General features: G+C 43.3%; 1 protein-coding gene across 5 annotated transcripts in view; it reads right to left on the reverse strand.

The window, feature by feature from the left end:
* The window catches only part of LOC139753711 (neurotrimin-like), a 518,149-nt gene that overhangs the window by 242,223 nt on the left and 249,029 nt on the right, over nucleotides 1-26,897 (reverse strand). For 4 of the 5 annotated variants that reach the window (XM_071670444.1, XM_071670445.1, XM_071670443.1 and 1 more), the window contains 2 exons: nucleotides 14,960-15,132; nucleotides 7,127-11,221 (listed from right to left, as the gene is read on the reverse strand). In XM_071670444.1, coding sequence (XP_071526545.1) covers nucleotides 11,109-11,221; nucleotides 14,960-15,132 — 286 coding nt within the window. In that variant the 3' untranslated portion in view covers nucleotides 7,127-11,108. Of the gene's footprint in view, nucleotides 1-6,851; nucleotides 6,937-7,126; nucleotides 11,222-14,959; nucleotides 15,133-26,897 lie in introns of those variants that run through there. The other variant, XR_011713754.1, reaches the window with a different exon arrangement.

Consider the following 26,897-nt stretch of genomic DNA (forward strand, 5'->3'; position numbering starts at 1 on the left):
CAGGTTGCTGCCACTAACAGTCTCATTTCTCATTCTTACGCTGGGGCTGATTCCGATCACTGACTTCACGTCCACACCAATTTCTTCGTTGGACACAGCCTCCCTCTGTAATCTTTTAGTCTCAGTAATCCACACCTGCGTCTCAAAGAGGTGGACACACGTCGATCCCATCCCATCCCCCAACCCGGCCATTAACATTGAGTTCTCACAAGTTTGGGAATGCTGACCTTTCAGATAAGGACACTTGGGCGTTTGAAATTATAGATATACAAAGCTTCCCTAGGTGTTTTTACTACGTGGTGAGGAAGCCCCCAACAGAAATAAGAAGTAAAGTGGTGGTAGACTTTGAAGTTACTGTAGGTGTGTGGTGGGCAAACTTTTAAGTTTGCTGTAGGTGAGTGGCAGGTAGGCAAACTTTGAAGTTTACGGTAGGTTTGTAGGAGAGAGAGAGAGAGAGAGAGAGAGAGAGAGAGAGAGAGAGAGAGAGAGAGAGAGAGAGAGAGAGAGAGAGAGAGAGATAATACAGAAGGCTGGGGCAATGGAGATCTGACGTGAAGGTGAGCTATGAAGGAAGGACTGGAATGGGGAGGGAGATGGGGTGAAGAAGATCTGGGGAGTGTAAGCTGTGGAGGGGAGGAAGAAAAAACTTGACTCAGTGAGGCCTCGGAAACCAAACCTGTGATGAGAAAGAGACACAGAAACTTTAAAGGTGAATACGGCTAAGGAAAGCTGGGGGTGAAAGAGAGCTGGAGCTTAGCAAAGCTGGGAAGAAGGAAAGCTGGTGTATAGGAAAGCTTGGGCGAAGGAAAGCAAGTGTACAGGAAAGACGGGGTGAAGGAGAGCTCAGGTGAAGGGGCACTGGAACCAAGTAAAGCTTAAGTGAAGTCAAGCTGGGATAAAATATCGGATGTGGCGATGAAAGCTGAAGTATTGACAATAACTTAAGAAAAAAATTTGCGGGTAGCAGAATGTTAGTTCACACACACACACACACACACACACACACACACACACAAACAATGAAACAAGCTCTGAGCTTATGTCTTCCTTGTGCTACACATGATTCGAATAACTGCAGCCATCACGTTTCGACCCGCGTATTCGAACACGGTGCGAATAAGTTTCACGTAGTCTTGACGAACACTGGACACCTTATTAATATTCATTCGGTTCTAAGTGCCGGGAGCTTTTACCGCCGGTGGAGCGGTGTCTGTAGGAGTGTGAGAAGGACTAAAGGATGCGATGGTGAGTGTAGGAACCCCGAGGACAGTGAGAAGGATAGTGTGGCAAGAGGATGGTCTGTTTTTGAAATCATTTCGCCATCGGCAATGTCATTTTCTCTCGTCTCAACATCCTCATTCGCTTCTCGTGTACCAACAGCTGTATTATCTTGTATGAACAGTTGTATTCTCTTGTAAAAACAGTTGTATTATCTTGGATAAACATGTTGTATTTTTCTCGTATAAGCGATTCTATCTTTTTTCCTTTTTTTTTTTAACACAATGAACTAAATTGCTTTCCCTTCTGGGATTCAATCTTCGTATCCATGGCTTACGAGGTGAGCCAGGGGGTGGGGGGGTAATGCAGATCAATACTGCGCCTGCGCTCTGCAGCGGTGTATAATCACCACTTCTTCATAAAGAGGAGGAAGAGGAGGAGGAGGAGGAGGAGGAGCAAGAGGAGGAGGAGGAGGAGGAGGAGGAGGAGAAGGAGGAGGAGGAGGAGGAAGAGGAGGAGGTGGAGGGGTACATAACATTTCCTTCATGAGAGAAAAACTGCTGTCTTAATCTTTAGAATAACCTCTGTACCTCTTGTTCTCTCTCGTGTAATTATCAATGGATCTATTTCTTTATGAGTTTCTTACGATATCTTGATAACCATTTCATTACTGTGCGACGCAAGATGATGACCTTTTATTACTGTACGACGAAAGATGATAAGCTATTGCTCTGTGAGGTAAATTTAATGAAACGATTATATGGTCTTGCAACATTGAGCCTTCTCATTACAGGCCAAGGGTACTATTGGCACAGTAAAGATTAAGAAGGTATTAATTGTTCTCGTTCTTATATTTCATAGTGACCGACAAGACGCAGGCAGAATATGTCCTAATCAAAGGCCACTTCGGTACAAGGAATAACGTAAATGACAAAGGAGTTAAATCAGGGTTCCGTAGGTGTTTAAAGACCTGATTCTTAAACGTAGAAAGGTTAAAGAAAGAAGGAAAGGTGAAATAGTAAAGAGAACTGCACGGTTTAGATATCCTGTCAAAACGGTCAATGCTCGAGTTCCAGGCCTTCTCACAGAAACTGTGGGAAACAGCACCAAATGCGTTCCTCAGGTCCGAATCTTGGCAGTGGCCAAAATAATTCCTGTGAGAGAGAGAGAGAGAGAGAGAGAGAGAGAGAGAGAGAGAGAGAGAGAGAGAGAGAGAGAGAGAGAGAGAGAGAGAGTAGCAGCAGCAGCAACATCGCCCTGCAGGCTGGGATGGTTGAAGAGAGTCTTTTTTCTCGGAGAGTTAATGAAACGGAAGGCTTGTGGTTCCACTCTCGTTAACATATAGAGGTGAAGGGAAGAGTCACCTTCGATGTCAAGAGCAGCACTCCACAATACTTGGTCGAATAAAATCACTTCAAAAATACAGTATCTGCTTCAGTGAAAAAAAAAAAAAAATAATTCCGGCACGTATGCAACACCGCCGATTTTTGAAGGGCGCGGAAAATGCGATGATTATGTGGAGCCAGCAGGATACAGCGGAGGAAATGGATTTGCCAAACACAGTTCACGATATCACAGAGTTGAATTGTGGTGTTTCGATACTGAACAGCGGGAGATTGGAAAGCAAAGGTGTATTCCATACCCTATCAAAGGCTTTTGGGGATGTCGAGGGACGCGACCAAAAAAAAAGTTCCACCCATATCGATGAGGGAGGATGGAACAGAGGGCGAGTCGTAGAGTAGAAATCGCCACCAGACCAAATACTATGATATCTCTGCCATGATCTGCTATGCGTTCAGCGCAGCATGAGGCATCCCAGCCAGCGAGGCAATATCTATCCCAGGGGGAAAAGCCAATAAAGAAACCACGTAGGGATGACCCCTAAGCTCCCTCAAAGCGCCACAGATGGCGTTGTGAGGTCGGGATACAGTCGGGTGTGGATATGTCCATTTGAAAGTAGTAGAAATAACATTGTGGTCAAAAGACCTTTAGGTTGGGGATGAAGATTGTAATTACTGTGAGATGGTAATTACCGCGTTGAGTGTTTGGATATCTGTTTCAGATCATTACGAAGGGAAACAGAGAGGACCTTGGAACACACAAGGAAGTATTATCACAAAATAAAGACAATAAACTTCCTAGATATATCATCTTCCCTTCATGGAAAGATATAGCCGGGGGTTTTCTTCAACCATCTTAACAGGCGCGAGGCTGAGCCCAGGCAATAGTTTACCACGTTCTTCCCTGCCACATATTCATGACATTCCTGGAAATACTGCAGCGATGCTCATTAACTTGTCCCCCAGCGGGTCCCAAGGGAAGCGAATGCGAGATATGTCTTAACAGATTAACTCTTTCAGAGAAGAGTTCATATGAATCGCATCTGAAATGATAATTCTAATTCTTATTTTTCACTCTGGCTCAACTCTATTAGACCGGAGGGGACGAGTTGGGAACTATTCATATCACTAGGCTATACAACTGTACACACAGTGAGGGATTTATATAAAGAAAGTAGCAATTAATGTCAGTCTGAGGTTTACAAACAGTTCTTTACATCCCAGCGTGACTACATATACTCTCTGGCAATTCATCCTCCATGATATATATATATATATATATATATATATATATATATATATATATATATATATATATATATATATATATATATATATATGTGTGTGTGTGTGTGTGTGTGTGTGTGTGTGTGTGTTTTCTATTATGTGGACAGACTTTCTCTCCTCCTATTTGTATTCATTACATTCATAGAGCTAAATACTTTTCTGCTTCCTTACTTTGAATGTAATCATAACGGAGTTGACAGCACAAACTTTTCGTCTCCCAAGTCACAGAGAAACATAATGTTCCAGTAGTGGCTTGTTCGTACCTTTGATGGAAAGTGGGGTGGGGTGGTGGTTGCTTCAGGCGATGGGTTTCCTTTGTTGATAAAGTCCTCAAGTTGAACCACGCCTCGTAGGGCCTGACGAAGGGAGGGGAAGAGACAGACCACATGGGCGCCACACAAGGATAAGGAACCCATAGACCAACAGGTGCACTCAGCGAAATCAATGCAGTCGCTCAAGAGAAAATCTAATTTTTCTCTTTTAAGCTTTAGTGCGAACCAGATCTTCACCGGAGCCAAAATGTCGGCCGTGGAGACAACGACCCTTACCACAGAGAACCGCGAGGGTTCATAAAGAAGATGAAATACCATTGACACAGTAAACAGCCCAGACCTACAACATCCAATTAAGAACCAAACCAATAAACCCACAAATGCTTGACACAGCTCTCAAGATCCGAGACGGAGAGAGAGAGAGAGAGAGAGAGAGAGAGAGAGAGAGAGAGAGAGAGAGAGAGAGAGAGAGAGAGAGAGAGAGAGAGAGAGAGAGAGAGAGAGAGAGAAAACACAAGCAATAAACTCCGACACGCGTGCCAGCTGGATTTTACAGGAAGAGGCAATTACACCAAATGAAGAGGATTTATAGTTGCCAAGAAGCTGGAAAATCACGAAATACAACGCGGAGCACCGCAGTGTACAGCTTGGTTTAGTGAGAGAGGGAAAAATAATGATGGGGTGGACCACTTTGACAACGGGAGGGACGCGGTTTAATCACACCCTAACAATAAAGGATGAAAGTAAAAGCGGATCAGAAACAAAAGCTGGGACAAGCCAATCTGTAAACAAAAGGACACGTCTGCCCTTCCCTCCCTCCACACCCCACCACCCAAAAAAAACCCCAGAAAATGAGACAGACATCATATACCTAATGGTAAAGAAGAAGACAATAAAGCAGTCACAGAAGAATCTGTTCAAATTCCTTGTGCACTGCAAGCAACACACACAAGCAAGGTTCCACACAGCAAGAAACGTCTCATGACAGCTAACACAAAACATAAGACAAATAAATACAAAAACATATACATATATATATATATATATATATATATATATATATATATATATATATATATATATACATATTGGAAAGGATCACAATTTTGCGCGTGATCAAGATATTCCTATGAGCCCCGTGGACTCATAGGAATATATATATATATATATATATATATATATATATATATATATATATATATATATATATATATATATATATATATATATATATATGAAGGTTAATGTTGGGACTAAATTCTTCCTCCAGTCACCTCCCTCTTCTTATCATGTCCACACCACAACCACCATCAACATATCTACCAATCCCCTTAAAAAAACCCTCCATAATTCAATGCCCCGTTGCCTCTGAGTCAGAACAGACGAAGGCATATCCCAACTTCACTCACAAACACAAACAACGTCCAGCCATGTTGATCTTCAGTGTACACTCGTGACGTGGAGACAATACGTCGACAACATGAGACTTAAGTAAGGTATAGGAAGAGGATGGGGATCATAAGGCCAAGCCGAGCTTGACTTCCTCTTGAGAGAGCGTAACAACAACGAGCGGTTGAGAAGGAACCCAAGCTGAGATGACCTCTGGAGGAAGTTTTCCGATTGGCTGAAGCTGAGGAGAACGGGGCGGAGCCAGAAAACAAATACGACCAATGAGGAAGCGTTCACACTTCCCGTAAGGGAACGTCCTTGAACGGATTGTGTGTGTGTGTGTGTGCGTGTGTGTGAATGCAGGAGGGATAGTTAGGGCTCACCATGAGGGGCAAATATGAGGAGCATTTCATGAGTGATGTAAGGTTCTACATGAGAGACATCAGAAATGATTGTGAATGACAGTCACAACATTATAATGAGTGAGGGGACATGAGGGTGTGGTTCTTTATGAGGTGATGGTATGATCATGGCCGCTTTATAATGAGTGATAGTACAAGGTCACCAAGAGGTCTTATGTCGCTAGCTGGTAGTGACTATGTGAGCCTAGTGATAGGTGTTTATGAGGCCCATATATCATTCATAATGCTAAGTATGTGGAGAGGTAGATAAGGGCTATAATGATGTGGCACTCATCATGATTATGTAGATGTGTGACTATACACACACACACACACACACACACACACACACACACTGGTGGAGAGGCCAATTTTATCACGGCAATTACACAGCAGGGAGACCATTTGGCCGTCTGTAATTACACTGTGGTTGGACTCGTTTGCAGTCGTTAAAGAGAAATGATTAAAAAAAAGAGTAGTGTGGGCCAACATACATGATTTCTCTCGTGGTCATGATGGTTTATCACCTCCTCTGAACAAGGTGGTCACTAGCCATCAGGTGCAGGGCTTATCAGAACACGTTTGTGTGTGTGTGTGTGTGTGTGTGTGTGTGTGTGTGTGTGTGTGACTAATATTCGCTGTTAGCAATTTTTATAGAGTTAATGAGAGCAAATTCAAATATTCCTCCCTCTACATTATCGTCAACACAATCTAATCAAACAAGTTTCATAAATTCAAATTCATGACATGGGCTGTTTAGTTTCTACATGATACAATCGGAGAAAAAAGTTATATATAAAGGTTACGAAAATGACAAACTATACAAATGTCTGGTCAAGGAATTAACCTTTCAGGTCAGTTCATAGCGGGTCAAGTGACCTAGAGGTCAAAAGGTCACATGTACCTAGAGGCAAAAGCTACATAGTGTCAAATGCAATAGTTACCTGAGCATGTTTGCGTGTTGTTCTCCTCCTCTGTCACTCTTAGTTCACAGCTGACAAGGGTCCACAGGAGAGGCCAAAAATTGTGCTGAAACAATATAAGAAAAAAAATCAAGAATTTTGTCTGAATGATTGAACTGCTGTAGGTTTTCTCTCTCACCTGTATCTCAAAGTTTCACTCACTGGTTATAAAAAAAAAAATACAGTTTTATGTACTGTACCAAGTTGCAGGTATGTGTGTTCATGTTCTCGTCATATGGGCAGAAGAGAAACACCAATTATTCTAAAAATACAGTTTAATCCATTGAAGATCACATAGACAAATGGTACACTAATATTTGTCTTAACACTACGGTACATTAGTCATGGATAAATTCCATTTTTGTAAGAGACCTAGATATATATATATGCATGTATATATAATCTTTTATTTTCTTACATTTGAACAGAATCTGCAGATCGCCAAGATGTTCAAGAAAAAAAATAAACCCCAAAAAAGAAAGCCATTGACTGAACAGATAGATAGACATGAAAATAAGATAATATTTATATATATGTATATATATAAACAGACTTTCATCCGTGTATATATCAAATCTTTATCATAACAGGTTCAGTAAGAAAGGTGAAAATTAAGCACGGTTTTCAGTATGGCAAAAGTACGGTGAGTGGTGGATGATTGCGTACCAAAAAAACACTTACACGCTATGTTACTAGAACACAAAGAGTTCAACATGGCTACATCAGTATGGGGAGTGACGCCTGTATGTTATGTTATGTATGTATGAATGTCTATATACACCGTCCAGTGAGGACAGAGCAGTGTCCCCTTCTGAGGGGAATTCTGAGTTCGACCCACACATCCTCACATGAATGGGTCTGTATGCTGCATCTTGATGTCTCCTCATTTGTACACAGTATAAAATCACTGTTCATATGTACACTCGCGAGTTCGTAACACATAATCCTTATGTAGCACACATTAACCAAGTCTTGAATCTCCTCCCCAGAATTGGGGGATATAGAAAAAAGACATAGTTTATATATATATATATTTTCTTCTGTTTTTCTTTACAAAGACAACTTTTTCTCCCTTTTTTTTGACCAGGTTCTTATTATTTCATATATATTTTTTTCCTCCAAGAATAATCTGCCTTATTTTGCTAAGGCTTGTCGTCACTACCCTGGAAATATACGATGTGGTAAAAACGAAAAGGACAACTTCAAAACTTGCACACACACACACACACACACACACACACACACACACACACACATACACACACACACACACACACGCACGCAGGCGCGCGAACGCAGTCGCTGGCGCGCGAGAGAGCCATGGATTGTCCACGAGTAGACATTTCACTTTAAGATCATGTCAAACTGGTGAGGAGCGAGTATATAACAGACAAGTCCTTATTATCTTTTTTTTTGGGTGTGGGGAGGAGGTGGTGCGGTGCTTAGCAGCTCGTTATCAGCTCTCGAGCCTGACACCACACGAAGATATTGAAATATAGGTCATTGTATTTCTATATCTATATACCCATATATCACGTAGAACCCACCCTCCCCTCCCACACATCAGTGAGATCACATATGTGCCTATCAAATGAAAAAAAAAAATATTACATATGTACAGAAGTGCCTGAATGTTCACAATAAACCTACCATACACTGAGGAAAATATCTTTTTTTTATGTTTTCCTTCTGCAAATTCCTTTTGAGTTCACATTAATCGTCTTTTTTCCCTTCTTTTTTTGTCGCCACCGACAGCGTCCAGGGAAAATCCTCCAGTGTCCACCTCCACCTCAAAATATATCCTCTCTCTCTCTCTCTCTCTCTCTCTCTCTCTCTCTCTCTCTCTCTCTCTCTCTCTCTCTCTCTCTCTCTCTCTCAACGTTGATGCCATTCTCTTTATCAAAGTATCCACCAGAGAGGGACAGAGAAAATCCAAGAAATCTGTATAGAAAAAGCAGGTACTATCGTATATATATATAAATATATATATATATATATATATATATGGACCTGGGTGTGATGGAGCTGCTGTTCCCTCAAGCTAGTGGATCACTTCGGATCTTACGTTTGACGTCATAATTCCGACGAGTAAGCTGACAAGCTTGGCTAATCAGTATGGGCGATTCTGGCATCACTAATTGGATGACGTGGTTGTTGCTGATTGGCGGGCTTGACACTCCCTACCATCACCTGAGTGACTGTTGAGCCTTTAATTGACCGACCAACGTCTCTCATAAGATTAATAATTTAATTCTGTCAGACGCGAACGTTTTACTAAATTTTCTTTTGCGATGAAAGTAACACTGATATTTGATCATTAAGGCAATTAAAGTTATATATATATATATATATATATATATATATATATATATATATATATATATATATATATTGCAAAGTGTTATCCATATACACTAACGAGTTAATTAGACTCCAGAGCCCGAAATAAAAATTCTACGTACGACTTTCAAAATCCTGCTGGAGGGTACGTAAGTGTAGGAAGCCCCCAGCCCGCGGGCGGCGATGCACTTGGCTACCATACAAAAGCCTCCGTCAGGTGAGTCTCGCGCCTAAGGAGCGTTACGCAAGCCTTCTCATTATATGGTCTGGTATCAATCTTTGAAGTGGTGTGGGATGGCGCGCCTCTCTTACCTACTCATGGAGGGCTAATTTCTACCTGAGAAGCAATCTTATCTATTTATCTTTTCTTTTTTTTTTTTTTTTTTTTTACCTTCTTCACAAGGAAGTTAATAACATGGAAAACAACGCCTTCTGGTAATTATTAGCCGGAGTGGTTTTAATTTCAAGCGCCAGAAATTATATATATATATATATATATATATATATATATATATATATATATATATATATATATATATATATATATATATATATATAATCACATAATGCCCTCCAACAGCAAGGGTTCGAACCCCTTACCATTCGTGTTGGAGCTGGGCACGCTAAACCACTAGGCTATACAGCCTAGTTTTAGCATATCCATTCCCCACACGAATGGTAGGGGGTTCGAACCCTTGCAGTTGGAGGGCACTGTGCGTTCAGTGAAAGTCCATGTTCAGTGTAGCACCACGATGGCTGTCTCATTCAAGTTCACTGACGCTTTGAGCTCCGTAAAAGCACCTCAGGTAAGCTGGTGAGGTCTGTTGCTCCATATAACACAGTCTAACCCATTTCTTCTGAGCTGCAGCCATCTGTGATCAGCCATCTGTGATCAGCCATCTGTGATAAGGTTCAATAAAGCTGGTAACGAGTTTAGCCCTCCCAATGCAACACACTTCAACTAAACTTTGACGTCTACAGACTCCCAGCTAACGTTTACAAAGCTATGTAGGGTACTTCAGCTGAACAGCTGACGTCCACAGCCTTTATACCTAACCTCATCCAAATCATTGTCTTTATTGTTTCCAATAATGCATTTCATCTAAGATGTCCACAGATACCAGGTCCCATTGCCCCGTCACCCAAGTTGATGACAGATAACAGGAAACCCGGAACACCACGTCTCATTAACACGTCGCCCAAGTTAATGACAGATAGACGTCACCCCGGAACATCACGTCCCATTAACACGTCACCCAAGTTAATGACAGAAGTCATCCCGGAACATCACGTCCCATTAACACGTCACCCAAGTTAATGACAGACAGAAGTCACCTCGGAACATCAAATCTTATAGCACACGTCAACCAAGTTGATGACAGCCGATACTACGCCCCTCCCTTGAACGTCATGTCCCATAACACACGTCACCCAGGTTAATGTGAGGGATAATAACGTCCCCCCACACCCCCACCCCAAGAACAATATATCCGTCTAGCTTTATGTCCGGGTATCACGTCCGACGCCAGGACCCATCGGTCGTAAACTGTTTCTTGAGATGAGAGAGAGAGGGAGAGAGAAAGACACACTCCCCGGCCCTCCAGGTCATGTTGGTCCTCCGATCTTCCATCACACTCGTCCTGTACCTCGCCAGAATTACAATAACCCGACGAAGGATGAAGTTCAAGCGGCAGGAGAGAGGTAGTGGTGGCGGTGGCGGAGGAGGAGGAGGAGGAAGAGGTGGTGGCGGTGGCTGTGGCGGAGGAGGAGGAGGAGGAAGAGGTGGTGGTAGTGGCGGTGGAGGAGGAGGAAAAGGAGGAATAGGAATAGGAGGAGGAGGATATCCCTCTCGTCTGTCGTGGTGGAGTTCTCGTCGACTCGTCCTGCCGGGGTATCTCATCATCTGGCGAGGACGATGAAGGCGGAGCAGATGGCAAGGAGGAGGAGGAAGGAGGTCCTGGGCACGGCTGTGGAGCTCTCCCCTCGCTGCATGGCCGCCGGGTGTTCTCCCGCTGCAGAAGGAGGAGCAAGGAGGAAGACATGTTAGCTCACAAGAAGGGGATTATTGGAGGGGGGCGCCGCCGCCGCCCCTCCCGCTGCGGGAAGGAAGACAATGTTAGCTCACAAGGTGGTGGCTCATGAGAGCCATCTCTTGCTCACAAGGTGGTGGCTCATGAGAGTCATCTCTTGCTCACAAGGTGGTGGCTCATGAGAGTCATCTCTTGCTCACAAGGTGGTGGCTCATGAGAGCCATCTCTTGCTCACAAGGTGGTGGCTCATGAGAGCCATCTCTTGCTCACAAGGTGGTGGCTCATGAGAACCCCCTCTTGCTCACAAGGTGGGGGCTCATGAGAATCATCTCTTGCTCACAAGGTGGTGGCTCATGAGAACCCCCTCTTGCTCACAAGGTGGGGGCTCATGAGAATCATCTCTTGCTCACAAGGTGGGGGCTCATGAGAACCCCCTCTTGCTCACAAGTGGGGTTTATGAGAAACGCTTCCTAACCCCAATACATGCAGACACGCACTACACATACACATACATGGTACACACACACACACACACACACACACACACACACACACACACTATTTCCTAAAGTGACTTACGCGGCTTTGAGGGCAATGTAGCTAGACAGATGTTGACTAAAGCTATCAAGTCGATATCATAATTAAAGACACTAGCCTAAATGGGATCATTTTTTCCTCCCCACTTCCTCGTGATATGCCTGACCTTGTAACGAAAGATAATTTGAGTTATCTACACACGCTTTGGCGAGGAGGCATGGCGCTTACTCTGGTGATCTTAGACGAAGGAGGAAACATGTTTAGTGGCATGTTTCACAAGCAGAGAGAGAGAGAGAGAGAGAGAGAGAGAGAGAGAGAGAGAGAGAGAGAGAGAGAGAGAGAGTTCCGAACCGAGGTTTAAAATATCCAAATCTATCAGACTGTAATTACTATGCAAATATTATCATATGCTGATTATAGACGGATGTATCGAGTTGACTCAGCGACGCAGGGAATTAATTGCTAATGTTTCTGATGCTGTGAGTTATTCTCCTTTTTTCTCTCTTTTTTTTTCTATGAATCAGAGGTGGAGTTAGAGCACGCGTTATCGAGACTTCCCTGGGAATCAAACGAAATTTTTCCTACAATGTAAAAACCCTGAAAATGATTTCGCTTCGTAAATATCTTACGAAATAGTATTCCAATTCGGTTGGTGTATGTTTCACATTATGTGCATGTGTCCTTGCGTCTGTGTAGGTGTAGCAACGTGTGCTTGTTTATGTGTGTGTGTGTGTGTGTGTGTGTGTGTGTGTGTGTGTGTGTGTGTGGTCCTGTGTTTGCGTCTTTTTGTATACATGTATTTTCTGCGATGTGTATGAGTATGCGCGCCAGCGTACACATACACAAATACCTATACATACCTACGCCCTACTCATGATTACACACACACACACGTATCCCCTATACACACACACACACACACACACACACACCTATCCCCTATACACAAACACACACACACACACAAGTATCCTCTATACACACACAGGGCAACAAAAGTATTAACAACAAAGCTCAATACATCAATGTCAGGTACAGATACTGGACATCAATAATGGTCAGAGTTGGGACAATGGGGTGATTGCATGGAGACCCTTAATGGTCAGCCAGTCCAAACTAGATGATGGGGCGGGGGACACAGGGGTCTGGTGGCGCTGATGGGGATGTGTGGTGGCGGTAATAGTGGGGGATGGGGGGAGCGAGTGAGTGGTGGAGTAAACGAGGAGGTGACTGTGTTAACAGGGGGAGTATGGTGGAGTAAGTTGTTGGTGGTGAAGGGAGGGGATAATGGTCACGGGTGTTATTGGTTATGTAGAGGGTATATATATATATATATATATATATATATATATATATATATATATATATATATATATATATATATATATATATACAGCCTCGTTCTAGGCCAGGATCTCTGGTGCCTGAGTATAACTCCTCGTTCCATCATTTTCATGCCACACTTATCCCCTCTTCCGTCAGTTTCGCCGCTCAGTTTTACCCCTTCCATGATCTTTATTACCGAGTTATTTCCTGTTCCATCATCAGTCTCCTTGTTCGGTTAGTCTCTCTTCCATCACCTATTCCCCTTACCTTCCCTCTCCATGCATAGCACTGAACAGTGTTGATGTAATCACACACACACACATATCTATCTATCTATCTATGTATCTATCTATCTATTTATCCATCTATCTATCTATCTATATAGGTACCAGGTTCCAAGTCATCTATCTCCTCTAATGACTTTGGTCTAAGTATTCTCCGCTGTAGAGAAAAGGAGAGAGAGACAGAGAGAAAAAAAAGGAGAGAGAGACAGGGAGAAAAAAAAGGAGAGACAGAGAGAGAAAAAAGGAGAAATATTGCATCCTACCAGATGATTACCTGCCGTGCCTCTAGACCCTCAGTGGATGTCTAATGAGAATATAGATTAGCTTTAAAGAGTCATAAATTGGGAACAGTGCTGCTGCAGTGGTGGGAACCAGAGGATCAGCGTGGAGCATGACATGCACAAACTCTTGTTCTCGCGATGCATTCCTTCGCATACACACACACACACTCTCTCTCTCTCTCTCTCTCTCTCTCTCTCTCTCTCTCTCTCTCTCTCTCTCTCTCTCTCTCTCTCTCTCTCTTCGTTCACTGGGCAGTTTAATTGACAATGGCGACACAAGAGGCATTTAAAAGAAAAAAAAAACACCCACCCCTCATTTGTCTAGGTGATGATCACCGTTGTAAACATCACTTCCTGGTACAAAAAAAAAAAAAAAAAACAAAAACACAAACACAAACACAAGTGACGTATTATCCCTCCAAGGGTGGTTGGGGTGGGGGGTAATTAACCATAATTGATGGAGTAACTGATAACGCAGATAAGAAGAGCCGGTGACTGTCCACAGACTGTGCAACACACCCTGGAACCCAACGGTTAACACTCGTGTACCCAACATACTCAAATAACACCTATTATATCTGTGATACTTACACTAATTCGTAAGTATAAGTACACAGAGAAACAAAAGAAAAAAATAAATAACAGCAAGAACCCAAACAACAAAACGAAAAACAAAAAAACAAAAACAAAAAATAAACATAAGGACCTCGAGGCATTGACATTAACATCAACACACGGTTAACAACACAGGTAGGAGCACACCCACACCCTACCTCTACAGACAGCATGTACCTACCAGACCACTGCTCTTATATACACACACACCTTTCCATGCCCCTTACACCCACCTCTGAGGAGTATTTATCAACTACAGCCCCTCTACACACCTCTCCACCCCCGCCTAGACACTCACCTCTGAGGAGTATTCATCAAACTACAGCCCCTCTACACACCTCTCCCTGCTCCTTACACTCACCTCTGAGGAGCATTCATCAAACTACAGCCCCTCTACACACCTCTCCTTGCTCCCCTTTACACCCACCTCTGAGGAGTATTCATTAACAACAGCCCCTCTACACACCTCTACCTGCCCCTTACACTCACCTCTGAGGAGTATTCATCAACTACAGCCCCTCTACACACCTCTACCTGCTCCTTACACCCATCTCTGAGGAGTATTCATCGAACTACAGCCCCTCTACACACCTCTACCTGCTCCTTACACTCACCTCTGAGGAGTATTCATCAAACTACAGCCCCTCTACACACCTCTACCTACTCCTTACACTCACCTCTGAGGACATACACGGTGACGGTGGCCGGAACTGCATTTTCCGGGGCACAGGTGTAGTTACCGGAGTGCTGGGGTCCGACGTCCACCACGACGAGCCTGGAGCGGCCGTCCCGCGTGTGTACCGCCACGTCTTTCTTCCCGGAGTACTGCACCACCTCCCCGTTGTGGTACCTTAGGGAGGGGGAGCAGATCTTACTGTGGTGACCTGGGAGGGGAAGGTGTGATCCTACTTGTTATCCTGGGGTAGGAACAGGTGTTATCATGTACCTTGGGGTAGGGGCAGGTGTTATGATGTACCTTTGGGTAGGAACAGGTGTTATGATGTACCCTGGGGTAGGGACAGGTGTTATGATGTACCTTGGGGTAGGAACAGGTGTTATGATCATTGTGCATTTGGGAGAACAACTATTATCATCGTTGTACTTTGAGAGGAACAGATGTTATAATCGTTGTACTTTGAGAGGAACAGGTGTTATAATCGCTGTTCTTTGGGAGGAACAGGTGTTATTATGGTCGTACTTTGGGAGGTAGAGGTGTTATAATCACAGTTCCTTGAGAGGAACGCATGTTATGATAATTGTGCCTTGGGAGGAACAGGTGTGTGTGTGTGTGTGTGTGTGTGTGTGTGTGTGTGTAATCACTGTTACCTGGAAGGAGTACGTGTCATTATGGTACTTCAGGAAGGGCATGTAAGGAACAGCACCTTAAATCGGCACCTGCAGAGAGGCAGATTTCAATACGATCATAAAAGGATTAAATTGGGGAATATATAACCCACAGTATAACCTATAAAAGTAATTTTAAGTCGGGGAAAAATTTCGAAAAATATCTTTACATCTAGTGTACAGAGGACAATTCATAAATCCCTTTGGATCTAGTGTATGGAACAGCAGACTCATAGTAAAAAAAACCCATGTACGTGGACGCATACACGCTCATCAACCGTGCACCGTTTTGTATGAAATAAATCAGCCACACAGAATAGATTACTGTGTTAGAGGATTCATTACTGTATGACAGCGTTCGCTTCAATATTCATTTACGTGCCCATATCTCTTGTTTTTTTTTTTTATTTGATATATCAGAGTTTGTATCTCAGTAATTAACTCTTCTCCCTGGTGTATCTTACAGACAATCAAGACTATGTCATCGTTGATCAACCTCATCTCGAATGCGTAAGTCAGTTCAATCTCTGGCGTTATAGAGACACAACATTTCCATAACGTTGCGTTACAAGTACAGTGTTGCTGGGTGGATTAGTCATCCATACGGATCAGCCAATCCTGACCATTTTCTCTGTAAATCTCCTACGGTAATGAATGTAAACACCACCGTAAACAAGCCTGCTGAGCAATACACTCCTTTCTGTGTCTGGTAAACTTACAGATTACAGAACAGACATACGCTTCTTTGTATCGTGAAATGACACTGAAAACAGCTTTTGAGAAAATTGTTTTCAGCCTTCGGTAAAAAAAAAAGTTGGGATACAACCTCCCCTTAAAAACAGAACAAAAAGAAGAGGTCATATACATCGACCAAGCATTACAAAATATACATCCACCAGTTTTACAAAATATACATCGACCAGTTTTACAAAATATACATCGACCAGTTTTACAAAATATACATCGACCAGTTTTACAAAGCCTTCGTTGTATTGCCAGACAAAGTCGCCTCCTCCATCATTCTCAGACGACCAGGAAATAAAAAAAAATCTTGCTCATTCCGTGATCTACTGTTATGGGATACGAGACGACCCGAAGAAATGACGATGGCAAATGCACCATCAGAGGTGATCACGATCCATTCCTTGGGATTGCCATGATCACGAGGCGTTTCTTTCTTGAGATTGCAACACTGGGGAGAGGCCTCCGGGGCACAATGATCCTTACAGTCAAGCCATGAGGTTTATCCTCCACTGTTGGGTGGGGAGTGGACAGGCCAGGACTGAGTGCATGGCTTGTATTGCACTGGCGATGGAAGACTCTTTGCCTTATGCCTCACTTCCGCCTACCACTTCCCTCACCCCAGCAGAGGTACAGGGTCGGTGCTGACGGGAGATAATAACTCTATCAAGAAGTTGTACGAGGGGAGAGAGAAAATTCGAGTGACAGGGGCCACACGAGTGTGCATTAGACCAAAAACTAAACACCTCCTCCCTCCTGGTATTCATTCTGCAAATATATGGTAACCAAATAAGCAGGTAAAGTTATGAACTAAGGTAGGTCGTGGGAGATGGGCGAGCGGGGAAGGGGGGGAGAGGTGAAGGATGGGTTTAGTGGTTTAGGGGAGGTTGGGGTAAGCTCTCCGGAGGAGGAAGAGGAGGAGGAGGAGGTGTGGGGTTGGGGATTGTGATTGACATGTCATAAACAACATGAGCCACGGGCAAAGAGCGCGTGCTGCACGCGTCCCACGAAGATATCATTTAACCCTATCCTCTCTCTCTCTCTCTCTCTCTCTCTCTCTCTCTCTCTCTCTCTCTCTGGTATAGTCCTGTGTCGCTGCAGATATCGGCAAAAAAAGAAAAAAAATCCGTCAGCATCGGCGACGCAAAATATTTTAGGGGAAAAGTGCCACTGGAAGCCGTTACACAGTAATTGGTAATATCAGTTACCAGGGGAGGAAAAAATATACATTGTTACCACACAGTGTGGAGTCCATGTATATGTTCTCATGCAGACAGAGATCTGTCAAGCAAAGTTTAGTTAAAAAAGATATATATATATATATATATATATATATATATATATATATATATATATATATATAGAGAGAGAGAGAGAGAGAGAGAGAGAGAGAGAGAGAGAGAGAGAGAGAGAGAGATAGATGTATGGACTGATAGATAGATAGATAAGATAGATAGAGAGATATGTAGAGATAGCTATAGATGGATTACATAGAAATATAGATAGATGTGTGTGTGTGTGTGTGTGCGTGTGTGTGTGTGTCTCTACACACCAGAACCATAGCTTAGTTCATCATCCCTACAAGTCCAGGGCCACACAGGAACCCCTTTCATGTAACATCTCACGAATTAATTAACAGAAACGTCCATTTTATTCCCCCCCTCTTCACCATCATCAACACACCCCCCTCTCGAATTATCTAGTTCGTAAACTCTCTCCTCCCGTCTAACGCACCCTGGTGTCTCCTCACGCACTCACACACACACCATGCCGCACCCTCCACCCTTCTTCCTCAGCCACGCCCCTTCACCCCCTCCGGCCACACACGCACCAGGTAATTAACCTCCAGAATTACATTTGGCAGCTGTAGGGTCGTGGCTGACCCCACCACACACACACACACGCCCTCCAGCCGTGTTTACTGCCATCTCTCTCCCTTGCCCCTTCCTCCTCCACCTTGTGGTGGAGGAAGTGGTGGAGGAAGTGGTGGAGGAAGCGCCACTTATGATCAAGCTGGCTGGATTTTCTTTGTTTCCTGCGCCTTTTGTCGCGCTGCTTTGAGGAACACCTCCTCCACGCACGCATACAGGTACACACACTTCGCTCTTCTACAATGCGTATGCATTCCTATGCGTGTAAGCACAAAGGAGTAAAGACATGGTCCATATGTACAATGTTAGGAGACGGGATAACACGCGTGTATAACTCTATCCTCGTAACACATCCACACACACACCAATACATACACACACACACACACACCAATACACACACACACACACACACACACACACACACACCTGGCCTATGTTACGATGCACGTGTGTGTGTGTGTGTGTGTGTGTGTGTGTGTGTGTGTGTGTGTGTGTGTAAACAGAAAGGACAATGATGAAGTACGTAATTTATGCATACGTGGGCACACGAGTGTGAAATTACCCTCTCGTAATACACCTACAGTAATCACACAGCACGGAGTTCGAAGCCATTCGTTTTGTTCACCATGGAGGAGAGAAGAGTAAGGGGTGACTTAATCACAAGCATTCATCTATCACTAACCATAATGATGAACCCTGACAGTGAACAGATCTTCGAAAGATGATGGAGACAGAACAACCAATAGCTATAACAGAAAACACATCAGGAAATTAACCAGAAGGAAGGAAGGAAGGAAGGAAGGAAGGTAGAGAAATGCTTTCCCCAGTACAAGAGAAATGAATGATTACGATAAACTGAGTGAGGGACTTGCGAAGACTGAGTATACAGAAATCAACAAAAGTTGTGTAATAATAGAAAAATGTTTAAGGGTCCCCCACTAGTACACAACTCCCTTCCCCTACCGCACAGATGGTTAATTACGTATAGGTAATTAATTGCACACACCACGTGTAGGAACACACACACACACACACACACACACACGCACGCACACACACACGAAAGGTATATTCCGGTACCGAAACACGCACGTTCATTACGACACGCAAGCCTTTATTACTCGTACAGTAAGTATCCCTAAATGGGCATTTTGGGAGCGACATATCTTTTGATTAACTGGGTTGGGGGGTTGAAGAAAATGGCATCACGGAAGAACTACTACTACTACTACTACTACAACTACTACTACCACTAATGATTATGATAATAATGATAATAATAATAATATTAATAATAATAATAATAGTTATAATGATAATAATAATAATAATAATAATAATAATAATGATAATAATAATAATATCAAATATCATTTCTGTCATGACTTTCATTCTATCATTACCATAACAATGACTGTAATGTCATTAAATAGCGTAAATAATGCACTTAGGTCGATACCCGACCTGTTTGCGTCGGTCTGATCTCGCCCTAATCCAATTCTCGCTGGCCAGGGGCAGATACGGGTGTACTATGGGTGGCATCTGGTGGCGACGTCGGGAAACTCTCTCTGGACGAACCCTGGGCCCCACACTGACAGCGTTTCTGCCTCGTTGATGCTGAGTATATATGAATGCTGAGTTTGAGGAGGACGAGCATGAGTATGCCGAGTTTGATGATGATGTGTGTATGGATGCTGGTCGCATAGGTTCGAATCCTGGTTGCGGCAGTCGGTCCACAGTCAACCCAGCTGTTCATCTCCCCCACCCCCCTTACTAAGGATTGGCCAATAAATCAGGCACCTTAATTAGGCTTGGTTATATGATGAAGTTTCATTTCATGGAAGCTTCAGGCCAGCAATGTTGAATTCCACTGCATTTCGTCTTACGCTTTGTGACACCTTCACTCTCTTAGGAATCTCTATGTAAAGAAAATTTAAAGAAAATGGGGACATCATATAACGAACGATACCTATAGAAAATGATAGCACATTCAACGAACGGAAGAGATGGGCCTCCTTACGACAAGGAATGACCTGATAATGAGACGTATTTCAAATCATTTAATATGGACGTCTACTTTATCACAATGACAACAACGTCTCTCTATATTCCTCAGATAAGATGACCTACCGATTAGAAAAAGGAGAACGGGAGAAGGTCTTTCTATCTAACCAAATAAAAGGAAACCTACCGATAAGAAATATGATATCCGGTGTCACCCCATATCCATAAGATAACCAGTGTACCCCATAGCCATAAGATAAGATTAAAAAAAAAAGGACACATTGATTATAATGTCGAAAATTACGGTTTCCCCTAACATCATTAAGGTGGAAAGATCTATGGACCAGAAAGACAAATAACAATAGGATCTTCTCTACGGATCACACACATATGAAATATATCAATGATTTCCTAGATCCTGAAGATTTCGAAAGCTCATCAACGTAACGGATGAATCACCCTTCAAAGGGGAGAAAAGACGATGACTCTCAACTTTCTCCTTTCGTACACTTTTCCAAACTCAGTCACCAACTTCTACAGTTTCTCACTAGAATCAGCCACCAGCTTCCCAGTTATGTCTCGAAAGATGCCATAGTGATGCTCAAGATTGGACTCTCAATCCTCCTCCTATGAGGCGTCTATTCCTCGGCCTCGGAGGGAGGGTTAAATACCCTAATATCATTAAAGAGTATTTAGTACCACTCGGCTACCTGATGATGACATTATCATACCATAAAAAATAGGTAGGCTTATTGTGTGGAGATACTAGAGGGAGTCATAGTGATGAAGATGATGCCCCCAGTGAAAGGGAATTACGTCCTTATGAGAGTGTTATATCGATGGATATATGTTGTGTTTTATGGGATGTGGTGATATGATGGAGATGACTGTGTCGATGGGGACAGCCGGATATAACAGACAGATAAAGGGTCGAAATATTCCTTTGTGAGGGAAATGGTCAATGTTATCAATGTTGAGCTATTGCGATGGTGGAAAGGGAGTGGTATATGCTTATATGATGGTGAAGATGGTGTGTTACCTATTGCTGTGATGGTGAGGATGAAGCGTTATCTGTTGTAGTGATGGTGAAGATGAGGCGTTATCTGTTGCAGTGATGGGAAAGATGAGGCGTTATCTGTTGCAGTGATGGGAAAGATGAAGCTTTATCTGTCGCAGTGATGGTGAAGATGAGGCGTTATCTGTTGCAGTGATGGGAAAGATGAGGCGTTATCTGTTGCAGTGATGGGAAAGATGAAGCTTTATCTGTCGCAGTGATGGGGAAGATAGTGTGTTATCTGTTGCAGTGATGGGAAGGATGAGGCGTTATCTGTTGCAGTGATGGGAAAGATGAAGCTTTATCTGTCGCAGTGATGGGGAAGATAGTGTGTTATCTGTTGCAGTGATGGGAAGGATGAAGCGTTATCTGTTGTAGTGATGGTGAAGATGAGGCGTTATCTGTTGCAGTGATGGGAAAGAAGAGGCGTTATCTGTCGCAGTGATGGGGAAGATAGTGTGTTACCTGCTGCAGTGAAGATGGGTGATGTTGTGTCATACGGCAATATAAAGCCACGTATTAAAAAATAATTACTCAATTCTCAGATTACTAGATTATGAGAAAAACAGACACGTGTGGTAGGCCATTTAATCTTTCATATCTATTAAAAAAAAAAGGATCTAAAGAGGGCAATCAAATTACTAGTATTATATGTCCGTGGATCTAGATTTCCCATTGGTAACTACGACTTCAACATCAATCATTCTTTGAAGGGACTGCCGGTTACCGTCAAACGAAAGGCTTTCGAAGCCATTTTCTTCAGTAAGGCCTTTTATCTATAAATACAAGTCGTTCACTTAGTTACGTCAACCGAAGCTTTCAATTTCGCCCGAGGTGAAGAATATGTTTTTGCTGTTTCAACGGAACGAAACTATATTGACACATATATCTTTGATCTTTGTCACTGATCCTTTTTCTAATGTCTCCTTTGAGAGTTGGAAGTTTTAAAAGCACCGATTTCAATTTCTGTTTTCCTGTAGGGAAATAAAAATCGCTCCAGCAGTGGCCTTATTTCTTTATACTCGTAACTGTGTCTGAGAATCATATCATTTCCCTCTCTATACATGGCCATACGAGGCAGATGCCCGTATTTCCTACGCTGTGATGGCGATGATGCAGTTATTTACATCTGCGAGCGTGAGTATACCTTAGTATCTGCTGCTGTAAAAACTTAAAAACAAAAAAAGCTTTTTGTTAAGTGCTGTTACGGCGTTGGAGATGCTGTGTCTGTGTTAATTTATCTTCTGTGCCACAGCGGTGGCGAAGATGGTGGCTATATATATATATATATATATATATATATATATATATATATATATATATATATATATATATATATATATATATTGTCTGCCTCAGCTGCTGTGAAGGTTTGGGTGGCTCCTGTATTTCTATTCCCAGCCAATCCGCGGCCCGGGTTGGCTATTTCAACCCTAATTGGTTAATTCCCACCACACGCCTGGCGGTTCGACCTTTATTGACCTCACTTAAAAGCGAGCAGTGTGGGAGACTCTCATGGCAAAACAAAATCATATATCTATATACACTAATTCAACTCTACCATCATTAATAATCAAGGATTTTTATCCCTCTATATACATTGTTACCCCTAGTCTCAATGGAACGAGTCGAAGGGAGAGTCTTATATGTACGTAATAGACATACGAAAGTGTTCACTTTATACAATGAGTAATCAGGGAATATGTAATCATAAAGAGTAACAAGACTGTTCCCTCGAAATGATTAATGCAAAGGGTGATTATTCCAGCACCCGCGCCCATAATTTCTGATAGGAATATGAGCAGGTACAAGGCTTGCCACTTTAACTGGTGTGTCCGAGAGAGAGAGAGAGAGAGAGAGAGAGAGAGAGAGAGAGAGAGAGAGAGAGAGAGAGAGAGAGAGAGAGAGAGAGCACAGGTGAGAGTTGATACGCAAGTACGCACCTCTCACTGGACTTCCCTTCTCTCATCTACGCTCCTGGCGTCACACTCTCCCTGTCGCTCTCTCTCTCTCTCTCTCTCTCTCTCTCTCTCTCTCTCTCTCACACACACACACACACACACACACACACACACACACACACACACACATCCCTCACTCCCTCCTCTCTCTCTGTTTTTGCTTCCAAATCTCACAGTCATTCTCATCATCTCCTCTGTTCCACCCTCACTATCTACCTCTTCCTTCACTCGCCCCATTTCTCAATAATTCTTTCATTATACTTCCTTATTTTCCCCCCTCTTCATTACTCATTCTATATATCTACTTCTCTTTCTCCTTCCACCTTCACCTTCCCCATCTATATAACCAACTCCCCTCTTTGCTAACAATTCCTCCACTGCTATATCCCCTTTAGCTCTCTCTCTCTCTCTCTCTCTCTCTCTCTCTCTCTCTCTCTCCTTCCCTCACTCCCAGCTAATCTAATCGGGGTTATGGCGAGGGCTGGGGGGAGAGGGGCTGCTGCTGCTGCTGCGGGAGTAGGAGGTGAGTTAACTGCTTCGTCTCGAACACATGACACGCTTCGAATCCAAGCTCCGAGATCAGGTTAGACTCCCCGCCCAACTATTAGTCGTCTGCAGCCTCTGTGTCACTCCTTATAAGCCTTTTTTCCCCCCTCGCCTTACTGTTACTTTGCAATAAATTATCAGTTTACATCCCCAGTGAAGAATGTATACTCAGCTGAAATTGGTCAAACTAGCAAGATCCTTAATATGAGAGGTGTACATGTGTGTGTGTGTGTGTGTGTGTGTGTGTGTGTGTGTGTGTGTGTGTGTTACCGGACTCCTCCTGCTTGAGGTGACACCACGCGTGTGTGAGGAGTCACCTCTCACGAGGCTACGTCATCGTCAACTGAGGGAGGGAAAAAAAAAAAACCCAGAGAACAGCTTCATCAAAGAACCATCTCTCTTCAAAGGAGACCTACCAGGCCCTTTGCTTATGAGCTTAGCGCAGCCCTAGCGATGTGGGATCCCCTGGATGTAAGGACCTTCAGCCAACGCCAGGACCCCTGCCTGACAGAGTGGCACCCTAGGATAATAAGATGAACGGCAAATACATCCCATTCTTTGGCGGTTCCTGCAGCGTTCAGGAAGCCGGCCACGTCCACTGGCCGGGACCACAGGTCATGCAGCGTCTTCGTCGCCGTGTGTGATGTCTCTGTTGGTGGAATGTGGGACAAATGTGGAGAGCAGGTGTTGAGTGACATCAGAAGGAAGGTTGTACCTAAAGCATCGGAAGCGTCTTGTCATATGTTTATAGGGTGTTTGAACATGTGTGTGTGTGTGTGTGTGTGTGTGTGTGTGTGTGTGTGTGTGTGTGTGTGTGTGTGTGTGTACGAGGGTGAGAACGAGTGGAGAGGATTGACTGTCAGTCCGAAGACTGACACAGACTTGCGTAAGTATTCCTGTCGTCTGGTGTTAGAAATGCGTATATCACACACACACACAGACACACACACACACATATATATATATATATATATATATATATATATATATATATATATATATATATACCCTCTCATCATATAAATTTTATAGTCATACACTGTCTTATCATACAACACCGTCAGTCATTAGCACAACCTTCCACTTCGTTAGCTCTGACACTGATGACGCCAGACCATCCGTGTTGCACAATCATTTACTGACCTACATCGCTACATCAAACTTGGTTATGTATCCTCACGTTTCATCGCAGCGTTTATCGTCTCTCTTACCGCCTGTATGGCTTTTATGTATTTTATGTATCAGTATATCTACCGCAGTCTGGCCTGTCGTGTCGTCATTCATACCCTGGGATACTGTTACTCATCCGGGTTTCATTATGTCCATTCGGACAGTGGGAGGTAATGAATGCATTGGAAGTCTCTCATCACAGGCTACCAGCGGACACCCCCTGTGTGTGTGTGTGTGTGTGTGTGTGTGTGTGTGTGTATATGTGTGTGTGTGTGTGTGTATGTGTGTGTGTGTGTGTGTGTGTGTGTGTGTGTGTGTGTGTGTGTGTGGGTGTGTGTGGGGTAAGGGGGTGTGGTGTCCATTCCAGTCACATTACCACATTAATCAACATTACGGAGATGTGTATGGTGGCGGGCGCACCGACCATCTGTTACTAAGAGGAGTCACTGTGTATGAACTATTGTGTTACGAGTGGAACTTTTAGTTATAAGAAACAGAACTGTCAATGATAACACGTTGATACTATATTGTTTTGGGAGGTGGGGTGTCTTAAGTATTAAGGGAAAACGAATTATGTTAATTTGTCTACTCGTGCTGCCGTTGGCCAGATGCCACAGCTAAGTTGGATCATTCTTAGAATGACACAAAACAGATGGATACAGATGTAACATCTTTTGTTTGCTTGTTTAAGGTTGTTTCCACACTATGAGGACGCGTATTGTTGCAGAATAGTTCCCGTAATATATATATATATATATATATATATATATATATATATATATATATATATATATATATATATATATATATATATATATACAGACAGCCACTTGGATTCGTCTTTGAAAGTGTTGATATGCCTGCCATATCTCTATCTTCCAGACCTATTCCTTTAAATGTATAAAGCCAGTTGCTACGGGTGTTATATTGCTTGACCAAGAGATAAGCAAGGAAGAGAGAACCACCACCGCGCGGAGAGTCGCTGCCTCGCTCCTGTGTCCTGACGCTATATGCAAACATCACACAGTTTCCTCTCCCGTTATCAGGGTCTTTGACAACACTCCACAACCCCGCGCCGCTCTCCTCCTCGACCAAGGCTTTCCCCAGCCAGCCAGTACAGGTTGTGTATCCCTTGGTGACGTACCCTTCCTAAAAGCACCTGATACATCTGGGTGTCTGTCTTTTCCTCTCAAGCCTCCCTAACTCTGCACTAACGCATATTTACTTGTCTTCCTCTCTCTCTCACTGTTCCTTGAACACCCTGTATACTTAATGTCAATTGTCTTCCTCTCTCAGGCTTCCATATGACTACTCCATACACCTGTACCCTTTGTCTCTGTCTTCTTTTCTTGATTACGCAACACACACTTTTGACAGAGGTCTTCAACTCTCAGACCCTCATTTGATCGCCCTACACACCTGCACCTTTTGTCTTCTTCAGGTCTTCTTTTCTGACCACCCCACACACTGAACCTTTCGTCTTCATCAGCTCTTCCTCTGACCACCCCACACACACCAGCATCAACACTCTTCCTCGACAGGAGCTTCACTTAATAAACATCAACATCCTACATCCTTATCAGATATTTTCCTCTACACAGATGTGCGCGTCCCTCTTCCACAACCCTCTTTATCACATCCGTCTCTACCCTTCCTTCCTTCCTTCTCATACCCTCTCGCTAGATTTGCTCTCTGGAACTCTGTTCTTCTCCCCTCCCAGCATTATACATATATATCACAGTCAATTTTCTCTTCCAGTGCTAACATTGCTTTCCATCCCGTCGTCATGATGAGTTTCCCTTCGTATATTCTTCGGCAGGTACCCTAGACTTCTCATGTCCTCTTAGCCAATACTAGACAGACAATCAGGACGCCAGAATACGAAGCAAACGTTCCCCTCAAATATTGCTTCCTACCATTC

The sequence above is a fragment of the Panulirus ornatus genome, chromosome 15 (assembly GCF_036320965.1).
Source record: "Panulirus ornatus isolate Po-2019 chromosome 15, ASM3632096v1, whole genome shotgun sequence".
NCBI lineage: Eukaryota > Metazoa > Arthropoda > Malacostraca > Decapoda > Palinuridae > Panulirus > Panulirus ornatus.